Source organism: Plectropomus leopardus, chromosome 2 (assembly GCF_026936395.1).
Source record: "Plectropomus leopardus strain MGB_pleo_1.0 chromosome 2, ASM2693639v1, whole genome shotgun sequence".
Lineage (NCBI taxonomy): Eukaryota > Metazoa > Chordata > Actinopteri > Perciformes > Serranidae > Plectropomus > Plectropomus leopardus.
The window spans coordinates 39,150,866-39,163,231 of record NC_142177.1 but is presented as its reverse complement, the minus strand read 5'-3'; the positions used below and the strand labels follow the sequence as shown (position 1 = coordinate 39,163,231).

Below are 12,366 nucleotides of genomic sequence, written 5' to 3'. Positions count from 1 at the left end.
CAGTCTTTTCCATTTTTTAACATCTTATTATATATTTACAGTCATTTTGTCATAATACTTGATTATTGATTGATTGATTGATTTACGGCTTAATATTTAATCATTCTAACACTGATATCATGTTGTGATTACATTTACGTTTGTATTGTATTGTACGTTGTTTTCTCCAAACTGAACGGTAATCATGAGCCACATCGTCATGCAGAAAACACGGGATAAGTTCGACAGAATTGTTATTGCCGTTCATTTTGAACTTGTAATCATTAGTTTTTTGTTGTTGGTGTTTTTTTTTTTGTTACTTTTATTTGTCTTAAAGCACTCAGACACTCTTTGGTGTGCAGTATTCACAAAAACACATTCAAAATATTTTCTTTTACTCTGACATTAAAAGTTCACACTGTAACTCTCTTAAGTAAAATTTTTCAGGCTTGTCTCTTCATGTCCTTAAATGCTTTTTGGATGAGCTACTACTATGTTCTTCATTTAAAAGTTGCCTAAAATTATTTTTTTAAATGCTGTGAGTACAGAAAAGTCTTTATTGGATATGAAGCACATAAAAATAGAACTTTTATTTATTGAGATCGAAATTTTTACAACTTTTGGCTGCAGAGGTTATCATGAAAAAAGCTCTTTAACGTTTGTTTTTATGAACAAATTATAAATGAAATGTATTTAATATTCATTTAATTAAATACATTAAATATTAATATTATTTAATTAAGTATATCTGTGGGATTTAGAGTATACACTTTTAATACAAAATTTAAATACAATACATAAATGTTAAATTGTGCAATAAAGTGCAGAAATGAATCCTGAGGGCTGCATTTTTCAGTGCAGCAGCTTTGACTTAAAGCAGAACTTTAAGGCGGTTCCTGTCAGATGAGAAATCTGTTGATGCAATAAAAACATGCTGTTGCTCCCAAAACTTTGCTGATTCCTTTAAATTGACTTATAAAAGAGCGTCAAGTTACTCTGCTTTTCTTTCCCTCATTTCTGTTTATTTTGATTTGACGTCCGACACACTGATTCCTCAAGATTGTTGATAACAGACCGAGATGGTGAAGTCGTAGTCGGCGCCCCGACAGCGTCGCGGCTTTACTTCAAACAGAATCAGGAGGAATATGCTCGTATTTTCTGCACGTTGCAGTAAACATATATACCCGTGAAAACGTAAAGGCATGGATTTACATCCACTGGGATTTACTGCACAAGTTTAAGTGAGCGGTTACGGTTCTCTGCCAGAGTTTACAACCCGATCGACCCTGTTTCGGCTGAGCGTGAAAGCACCCAAGGTCCCAACACAGAAGCGATCCAGACTTGGCATATGAGCAAAAATGCTGCATCTCAGCTTATTAGCGTCTGATTTGATCATTTTCTTCCCCAGGATTTTTGGTCTCAGTTTTTTATGTGCAGTGCACTTTACAGGCCACAGCTGCAGAAATCCTTTCAAAGCAGACAGAAAAGACTTGAGGAACTTTAACGAGCTTTTAGAGTTTGATATGGTCTAAATATTCCCGCTGACCTCTGAGATTCAGGCATGAGGACCATAAAAGAATTCCTCATACATTCTACAAGTGCCTCGGATGTCTCTGCGGTGCACTGTCCTCGCCTTTCCCTCAAACGATTTCCTGCAACTGTGTCCAAATAAGATCAAAATTTCCGTTTCCCTTACCTGTGGTTCCCGGCTCTGCTGTCAGTGTCACACTCAGTTTCTCGCTGTCCCTCGTATACCGCTCTCCTTTTCCCCCTTTTTCCGTCTCTCTACACTTTATTTCTCTGCCTCTTAAGTCCACAAGTCACCACTCTCCTGTCTTGTCCTCCCTCTGTTTCTCCACACTTCACCTCTGATCTTTCTTTTTTTCTTCTGCCCTGCTTTATTTCTTCCTCTTGCTGTCTCTACCAGGGACTCTTTTATCCGCCTCTCCTCAGTTTCTATTTCCCCCCTGTTTAAGTAGCACTACCTTGCCCTGCAGCTGATGATGAAGACATACTGGGAGGTTTGTACTGGAGGCGGGACCAGCAGTTTGGGGGATGGTAAAGGTCAAATTATGCAGAAGATGGACAGATAAATGTGAACCAGACCCTCCCGTGAATCTTTGTTTCCACTTGTGTCTTTTTACAACTGCAGCTGATGTCGGAGGCCAACGTTGGCCCTTTAGATAAATCCTCTTTTTCACCTGTTAGTTCTGACAATGATGTTCAGTTTTTTGTGACTTTTTGTAACATAATTTTCTGTAAACCCAATTTTTCCTTAACTTGGTTGGTTCAAGTTCTGTTTACCAGGATGCCGTTCTGGATGTACAACGTAAAGCAGAGATACTCAACTTGCTTTGCTTAGGGGCCACTTTGCAAAATGACAGAATTTAAGGACATTTCTCGGATTTTAGGACATTTCTCAGTTTTTAGGACATTTCTTGGATTTTAAGACATTTCTCAGTTTTTAGGACATTTCTTGGATTTTAGCAGGTTTCTAAGATTTTAGGACATTTTTTAGAATTTTAAGATGATTTAGGACTTTTCTAGGATTTGAGGGCATTTCAAGGGTTGTAGGACACTTGTGGGATTTCAGGATTTTTTTTTTATTTTAGGACATTTCTTGAACTGTAGGGCATTTCTAGAATTTTAGGACATTTCAAGGACTTTGGCACATTTTTAGGATGTTAGGACATTTTTAGGATTTTAGGATGTTTCTAGAATTTTAGCATGTTTCTAGGATTTTAGGGGATTTCTCGGATTTATGGGCATTTCTAAGGTTTTAGAACATTTCTAGAATTTTAGGACAATTTATTTTTGGTTGTTTCTCAGATTTTAGGACATTGTTAAGATTTTAGGGCATTTTGTTGGACATTTTTAAGATTTTAGGGCATTTTTAGGATTTTAGGACATTTCTACAATTTTAGGACTTGAGGGGCTTAGCTAGGACCTCTGTCGGCTGTTACAGGGGAGCATCCACTGGCACATTTTTGATGAACAAGCTTTATTTTGATGCTGTTTTATGCACGCTTGCACCTTATGTATATCAGAAGTACAAAAACAATCCCCAGTATGAATCCCTTTATTATCATTATTTTTATTTTTTTTTAATTAAATATGACTGAAATAACTCTGTGTTGCATGCATCTTCAGTGTGTTCACACTGGAAAAGTGCCAAGAATTGCTTATATTAGACTGAGAGGCTACAGCCACACCAACAACATTTGATAATTAGCACCGATAGCCTAGCAGGAGAAACTTGTTCCCATGTACCTGTGTGGCATTTTTTTGCAATCTGTTTTTTAGGACTGTAATGGTATCTAGTTAAGAGGTCTTTTTGTTGCCACGCTCAACTGATCATGAATGTAAGGAAAAACCTGGAAACAACTTTGAAGGCAGGCCCCAATTAATTCCTATGAAAGCTGCTCAGTAGCGCATGAAGCAAAAAAAGCTCTTTTAACATGATATGAAATTACCCGGCGCGGCTGCATAATGGGGCCCACAGAGAACGCTAGAGCACTAGAGGCTGGACGTGGCTGATTACACCCCCGCGGCTAACTTTAGCCAACTGAACAGCTAACTTTGGGTTTAGCACTCTGCTAACTTGAATCTTATCTAAATGTTATTGGACCAAACAGTTTAAATCCTGATCATGAAACAAGTCATTCTATCCACTGATTTACAGACGTCTATCGGTCTATCAGAAAAATTCTTTCTGGGCCCCATGGCGTCACATGACGGACCCCGATGGTGTAATTCCACTTTGGGCAACTATGTAAAATCGGCCTCAAAGCCTGGTGCTGTTCCTGGAGGTTTGCAACTAATAGCTCATAGGGTTCATTTGGCAACATCTTGAATTGCTGTCCATGCTAATGTCAAAAAATGCCAGTTTTTCACTCCTGAACCAGACAACATCGGTTTGGTTGTCTCGTCAAAAAGCTTGTGAGATTTTTCCATTGGATTTTGGATCACTACAGAAAATACACTCTGTGGTTAAAAATAATAAGGTGGTGTTAATTTGTGATACTGCTCAGCAAATTAACACCACATTTTGAAGCCTACAAACGGCAGAGGTAACAAGCTAATACTAGGCTATAAACAAATTACAATTACATGTTTTAATGTGGCCACCACAATGAGGCTGTAAAACCGTGTTTGACATAATGACATTTTGTGGTCACATTTAGCCACCTGGTACTAACCACTTTTCATGAGAGACAAAAAAAGCTTCAAAGTCCACAAGTTGGGAATTTACTGGCTTAGTTAATGTTGTAGAACAAAATACAAAAGTCTTTTAAGCCTGACCGTATTGCAAAAACCCATTTAAAAAAGAAAAACACCGACTTTGAGACAATGGATCTGACACATTTTAGGCTCATAACAAGTTAATGTTCACTATTTATTTTATTAATTGCAAGGTTATTAAAAAGATGAGGTCTTTGGCACCAGGATGAGTCAGTTCCAGGTTGGAGAGGAAGACCTCAAACCAAAGCAGACACCTGATGAAGCTGGAATAATGCTGTTGAGTGTTCGGTGTGACTTATGCTACATGAGGTTTGAACTTTCACCGGGTTGTTGGTCTTCACAGAGAGGAAGAACATTAAAAGGAGCCACCTGCGGTCCACGACAGACAACAAGAACATTGCTGTATTGCCAGGATGACCCCTGCGGGTCTTGTCTTGTTACAAAAAGCAAACATCATATTGTTATGAGCCTAAAATGTGTCATTTGCATGTTTTTAACAACACCAATGGGCTCCTGAAAAACCAGGTTACACAAAAAATGCCATGTTAATACAATGGGAACATATTATCCTGCTAGACTACAAGGTGTAGCTGAGGATGAGGGGTATTGAATTTCTGAGCCATAAATTTCGACCTGAAGATGGCGCTGGATGAAAAGTTAGAGGATGAAGGCATCACAGTCAAGCTGTGTGATTTCATCCATTCAATCCATCCCCGAGAATCTTGTTCAGGCCTTTAGAGACGCAGCACCTGGGATGACTTATATTGGCTTGGTTGGTTTCACTCCGACGGCATGGGGGATCCATAATTTAATTACTTCAAATTTTTATTCACTCTGTATATTAAAAACTTAAAACAAAGTGAGCACAACGAGGAGGGGATGTCCGAACAAACTGTGTATATTTACAAAAAAGTAGTGCATCATGAGCAAAGTGTGCAGAAGTCAGTGCTGCATTTCATCTTTTTGTTGAAGTGCAGCAACAATTTACTCACTGTAATAAATCACTACCAGTATTATGTATGTACACACACAACAGATAGAACGATAGAACAATAGATAGATAGATAGATAGATAGATAGATAGATAAAAGCTGCTTTAGCGAGCTCAGTTTTCATGCTACAGTAAGGATACAGATATATTAAACTAGATGGCCTAAGACATCTGTTGGTACCAATCATGTCATGCTATCTTGCTTTGAAAGGGGCGTCACAACGCTCCAAAGTTGCACTAAATTTTGGTGAGGGAGAGCGTGGCATCAGGAACTATGTTTTATTCATGAGAGGGGGGATTATGGTGCAAAACAGGGACTTCACATAATAACACTGGGGAGGGAGTAATGTTTTTTGTTTTGGCTCGATGGAAGGAAATTAACTTTAAGTGGTTGTATTTTGTATCAAAAAAACAAAAATTGGTTTTAAAGGTATATTTTATTTTTAGAAAAAATTCAAAATCACACCATTTATTATAGCAAAATTGTGTAATGTAATTTATGGTGAATGGAGGGTCGTGAAATTTGATGGGGACTTTTCTGTACCCATTAATTAATTGTAACACTGTAGGAGAAACATTGCATCCAGTAGTTTGTGAAGACATTTCACTAACAGACAACAGGAAAAGTCAGCAGATGATCCTTTGTGGACTAAATGTGCCTCTAAAATTTCATTACACTCAATCTAGCAGTTGATTTATTTCTGTCTGAACCGAACTGGTGGACCGTCACACCGACCGACCGACAGACAGCGCGGCTCAAAATGTGTCGGAAACAGTGGAGATGCAACCAAACCTAACCGTGCATGTTTTAAAGTTTCTCTTTTAATTTTGCTTTAGTGTTTTGTTGTCATTTCAGTTTAAGTTCCCACTTGTTTCAACGCAGACTGATGGAAAATGTGTCGCAATAAAATCAAAGGTTTTAAATCGACGGTTGAGAGATCGATCACAGTGACACAGACGGAGAAAAATTGTCTTACCTGCTGCCAGAAGACACTTTCACAACTGTTCGTCATTAAACGGGCCCTTCGGTCAGAACGGCTCCGAATGGTTTCAGATCATCGAGTCAATCCCTGAAAAAGATAATCCAATTAAACAAACAAAACAAATAAAAACGTGTCGAAAATATAAAAAATAAAAAGCATATATTTGAAAACGAAAGACTGATATGGAAAATGATTAATGCATTGTATTCTATCCAGCCGTAGATCTAAAACAACACACACACACACACACACACACACACACACACACACACACACACACACAGAGTTCAGGTCAGGCCAGGCTGAGCAGCAAATGGTCAATTACAGCACAGTTGGATCACTGATTGCAATCAGACTCAGAGGACCTGAATGCCAGATCCTAGTTCAAGTTCTTGGTCCCTCAGGGGCCACAAAGAATTACCACAGGACTGATTTCTTATCTCTATATTACAAATGTACTTAAAGTCAAGTGGGTTAGATTTAAAGGGATTAAGCCGAATCTAAGAGTAAGGATAGCAGTCAGTGAACAGCTCTCCCAGTTAGAATTCCTTCAGTGTTCAGGTCCCTCTCCAAAACAAACGGACCAGGTGATTTAAACCACTAAAAACACTGAATTGAGTAGTTTCATGATACAAATCGATGTTTATCCAATAGTTTTTGGCATGTCGAAGCATAAACAGTTGACGCAGAAAGATAAAACGTGTCACTGACAGCAGAGCAGAACAGGGCAGCACCAAGTGACGAGTCGGGGTGAGTTCGTGTTGCTCCTATGTAGATATAAAGGGCTCATTTTACGGTAAAAAGAATAAAAACACACCTCTTATATTCAGATTGTTATAAAATGAAGAAAACACGTACAATATTAAATTCCATTTCTGCCAATATATCACCATAAATCCTACACACTGGACTTTTAAAAACCTGGACCTGCAATGATTAACCATATTGCGATATGGTGGTGTTGTGGGGAAAAAGCTGCATAAAAGTACTGTCCACACCAATCACACCTATAAAGCACATGAAAGACAGCTGTTTTAAACTCATTTTACAGCTGGAGTCTTAGAAAGTCGCGCACTCCACCAGATCGACTCTCCTGTCGTCTGCTGTCTCTTTTTTGTTATTATTTTTTGCACTCGTCTCACACTCTCAAACATCCGATATGACCGACATACACTTTTGGAGTTACGATCGTCGGTGAGTTTGGACTGAAAGCCGACTTTTGCTGACTCCGCGACGGACATTCTCCCCTGGGTCCTTTGTTTACTCGGCCGCCGCAAACGGAAAACAAGGAGAGGGAAGCACGCCAGAGTGCTGTGCAAAGCTCGTCAGAGACACAGCAAGCTTTTCTACTGTCCATCCTGCTTGCAAATGCTCAGTCCCTAAACAATAAACTGGATGATTTGCATGCACGGATTAAGTACCAGTGGGACAACAGGAGCTGCTGGGTTTTTGTGTTCATGGAGTCGTGGCTGGAGCCCTGCATTCCCAACCATGCCGTCACGCTGGAGAGCTTCTCCCTCTATCGACACGAGAGACCCAAGGACTCAGGCAAGTCAAAAGGAGGGGGGGTATGCTTTGCGGTTAACGCTATGTGGGCCACGGATGTCCGTGTTTAACAACTCCCTGCACATGAGCTCTGGAGTTGCTCACCATTAAAGTCAGACCCTTCTACCTGCCCAGAGAATTTAGCTCCGTCATCTTTACTGTCCACATCCCTCCGCAGGCTGATAAATCACAAGCCCTAAGGGGAACTGTATAGGATTACTAACAGACATGAAAACACACACCTAGATGCTGCTTTATTGTTTTGGGGGACTTTAACATAGCTAATATGTAGAAGGTTCTGCCAAAATAGCATCAGCACATCTCTCACCCCACCAGAGGAGAGCAGATTTTAGATCACTGCTACACTCAGACTGCCTCAAATCCCTCCCCCGCCCTGCTTTTGGAAAAGCAGATCACTGTGCCATCTTGCTGCTGCCTGTGTATAAACAAAGGCTCAAATGGGAAAAAACAGGTCCAAGGGACATTCACAAGTGGGACAAGATGACTGAAGAGCTCTCACAGGACTGCTTGGAAACAACTGACTGGCGGATGTTTGATTGATGGTGACATCAGTGAGTACACAGACTCTGTCATAGGCTACATCAGTAAGTGCATTGATGACATTGTACCTAAAACCTCCATCTGCATTTACCCAAATCAAAAACCATGGATTGGTCCAAGGATTCGTGCCAAACTTAAAGCGCGAACCTCTGCCTTCAACTTGGGGGACCTTGAGGCTTACAAAGCAGCCAAATATGACCTCCGGAAATCCATCAGGCACGCCAAGAGGGACTACAGGGAAAAGGTGGAGTCCACATACCACAGCCACGACCCAAGGCGTCTGTGGAACGGATTAGGCTGTATCACAGACTATAAGGGTAAAAACAGGAGGGTGGAACTGTCCACTGCATCGCTTCCGAACGAACGTAACACCTTCTACCCCCGGTTTGATGCAAATAACACTGCGTCAGCCACCAGACCCCATGTGGACAGAGAGGACCCCATACGCACCCTGGGCACGGCTGTAGTGAGACAGATCTGATAGAGTCCCGGGCCGGGCCCTGAAAGCATGTGTTGACCAACTTGCTGGGGTGTTTACTTACATCTTTAACACCTCTCTGAGCTGATCCACAGTTCCTACCATCTTCAAAGCCTTCATCATTGTTCCAGTCCCAAAGACAGCAGCAGTCTCCTGCCTGTAGCACTGACATCAGTCATCATGAAGTGCTTCGAGCGTATAGTTAAAACCTACATCTGTGCTTTCCTCCCTGATACTCTGGACCCCCTTCAGTTTACTTACAGAGCAAACGGCCACAGATGACGGCATTGCTCTAGCAGCACACACTGCTCTCAACCACCTGGATAGGGGGAACACATATGTGAGAATGCTCTTCACTGATTACAGCTCGACATTCAACAACATCAATCCCTCCAAGGTGGTCTCAAAGCTCACTGATCTGGGTCTGCAGAATCCCATCTGCTGCTGGATATTTGACTTCCTGGCCAACAGGCCTCGGGTGGTGAGAACCGGCAGCCACATCTCCTCCACATTGGTCCTCAACTCAGGGACGCTGCAGGGCTGTGTCCTCAGCCCCCTCCTGTACTCCCTGTTCACTCATGACTGTACCACCGGGCACAGTTCAAACTCCATCTTCAGGGTGGCTGATGACACAATCATCGTGGGCCTCACAAACAATGATAAGAGCGCCTACAGAGATGAGGTGAAAACACTGACCAGCTGCTGCCAGGATATTAACCTCTCTCTTAACGTCAGCAAAACTAACGAGATGATAGTGGACTTCAGGAGACAGCAGGGAGACATACATCTGCCCATCCACATCGGCAACACTGAGGTAGAAAAGGTCAGCAGCTTTAAGTTCTTTGACGTCCACATCAAGGAGGATTTGTCCTGGTTACTACACACAGACACTGTGGTCAGGAAAGCTCGTCAGTGGCTATATTTCCTGAGGAGACTGAGGAAGTTTGGCATGAACACCAGCATCCTCATCAGCTTCTACAGATGCACCACCGAGAGCCTGCTGACGGGCTGCATCACAGCGAGGTACAGGATCTGCTCCAGTCACAGCCGGAAAACACTACAGAGAGTGGTGGAGACGGAAACAGTCTCCCATCCATCCAGGACATTTAATGCAGCCGGTGTCTGTGGAAGGCACACGCAGCATTTTCAAGGACCACAGCCATCCAGCACGCAGACTTTTCTGCCTGCTACCATCTGGCAGACGTTACAGGAGCCTGACTGCACGCACCAGAAGACTGAAAGACAGCTTTGACCATCCGGCTGTCAGGCTCCTTAACTCAATATCACTGGTTAAGGCACTGCATTAACCCCATATTTGCCACACACAAATCCACACACACACTTTAGATCTTGTTAATGTTTACATTCTGAACCTTGCACGTGTATATAGACATATCTATCTATTATCTATTTCTTCTATTTTTATTCTATTGTTATTGTTTTGAATAGTGAGTTGACTGTTTCTTCTCGTCCATAACATTTCATTGCATTGCTGACTGTGTTAACTTGCATATGACAAATAAACAAATCTGAATCTGAATCTCTGTATTTTAACAATAGGATATTAGTGGTTTCTACTTTTTATAAAACTTTTTTCTTGCAAATGTGGAATGAAAATACTCTTTATAAATACTCTGCTGGTAAGAGTAATTTATGTTCACTTGTAAACAGATAAAAGTCATACAGTGTGACGCCATCCCAGATGTCACAGATGTAACACAGAGGAAAGAAACTGCTGCCGGGCTGATTCATCTTCCTGAAGTCGCCCCCCAAAATCTGCCTCTCGTCTTACTTAATTGACCGGAAGAAATAAACTTCCCTCTCTGATTCCTCGGCCTGATGTTCTCAAGTCTGTCTTAAAGGTGAAGTGTGTGTGATTTAGGCAGATATGGCGGTGTCTGGTGGTGAATTGTGGCTTGCAATCAGTAAAAACTTCTACTGGCTAGAATTCCCAAAGTGTTCATTATTCAGGAGGATTTTTGTCAGAAGAGGTCTTTCCTCCCCAAAACAGATGGAACAAGTCAATTCAACCAATAAAAACACTGAATGCAGCAGTTTTATGTCACAAATTACTGCATCTCTGACTCTGTGTGGCATCTCAGAGATGGGTGTTTTGCCCACACGCTGTTGTGTTAACCCCTTTTTCTCTGATGAGTCAATATGTGCTAACCTTTTTCCAATTCCAGATATTTGGGAGGGGTTTTTTTTACCATGAGCCAAATTATTTGCAGAAGGCTCCCTCTCTCTAAAACAAACAGACCCAGTGATTTAAACCGATGAGAACACTGAATAAAGCATTTTTATGTTACAAATCATGTATTTCTGATGCTGTATGGCATGTCGCTGCGGGCAGCTCGTCCAGCACAAGCTACCTTAAGATAACTTAAGATCCAGACATTCAGGGTGTTTTCACAGAAAGACGAATTATCCGCAGAGGTCTTTTCCTCTCCCTAACAAAGACCCGCTAATTTAAACCACTAGAAACAAAGAATAAAGCAGTTTCGTGGTTCAGATCAGTATTTTTCCAAAGCTGCTCATTACGGCGAGGCTGCTAACTACTGTGGCAGACACGAAAACACAAATGGCTCCATCTGGTAATCTCTCTCTCTTTTTTGCAAAGGTCTCTTCTCCTCCAAAACAAAACAGACCCAGTGATCTAAACCAGCAAAAACAATGAATAAAGCAGTGTCTCGTCATCAGTCAGTATTTCTCCAACCCTGGTCTGTGTGTCACTGACAGCATGCTCTGCTGCAGCTGTAAAGGCGCGCAAAAGAGGCGCACCTCTTCGGTGACATTATGTCACCATCAGTTATCAATGAATTGAATATCCAGGGGGTGGGGTTGTATGTTTCGCACTACTTTTTTGGGGGAGAGTTAGAGTAAGAGGCGTATTGAGTATTGAGAATAAACCTAATTTGTTTCCCCATTGCATTTGTGTTCATTTTTACATTATGCTATAAATGAAAATGCCATTTTCCACTCTGCCTCTTTTGTAAAAAGTAAATTTCAGGTAATTTCCTTGTCACCTTTGAAAATTTCTCGCAACTTGCAGCATATTTCTTGCCAAGTTGCTCATTGCCTCATGTTTTCAAAAGCAATTAAACCAATGTCTTTAGGTTTCAAGGATTAAATGGCTTGTGAAAGCATCTCAAAGCAGCACAAGAAAACTGATGTTGACCCAGGTTTCAAGTAACTGAAAAAAGATGTATTTTTCTCATCACAAAGTGGCTGCTAACAAAAATGGATGACAAGAAAACACTGTTTGGTTGGTATGTTCTGGACTATTGCAGAAACATGGTGGTGCTCCATGATGATTCCCATAAACAAGGACCCACTCCCTACAAAGACATAAATGACCCTTTCTGAGGTAACAAAAAACACTCTCGACTCTTGTATTTGGGTGATGATACACTAAAGAAAATCCATGTATTATATTGTTTTTACATTTCTGCTAATATGTCCCCCTAAATGCTACACAACCATCCTTTAAAAGAGATAAAGACACACAGGAGTGTTGTCCAGGTTTGACCTCTGACCTCGCTACCAGTGATTTCTTGGATCGTAAAAGAGGAGATCGTAAAAGAGGA

The 12,366-nt window shown here is 41.2% G+C and overlaps 1 protein-coding gene across 3 annotated transcripts in view; it reads right to left on the bottom strand.

The window, feature by feature from the left end:
• The window catches only part of asip1 (agouti signaling protein 1), a 63,192-nt gene that overhangs the window by 28,815 nt on the left and 22,011 nt on the right, over positions 1-12,366 (bottom strand). Inside the window, exons 1-2 of one of the 3 annotated variants that reach the window (XM_088070479.1) lie at positions 7,617-7,731; positions 6,190-6,282 (exon numbers count right to left, since the gene is read on the bottom strand). In XM_088070479.1, coding sequence (XP_087926605.1) covers positions 6,190-6,225 — 36 coding nt within the window. In that variant the 5' untranslated portion in view covers positions 6,226-6,282; positions 7,617-7,731. Of the gene's footprint in view, positions 1-1,675; positions 1,979-6,189; positions 6,283-7,616; positions 7,732-12,366 lie in introns of those variants that run through there. The other 2 variants (XM_042498478.2, XM_042498487.2) reach the window with 2 other exon arrangements.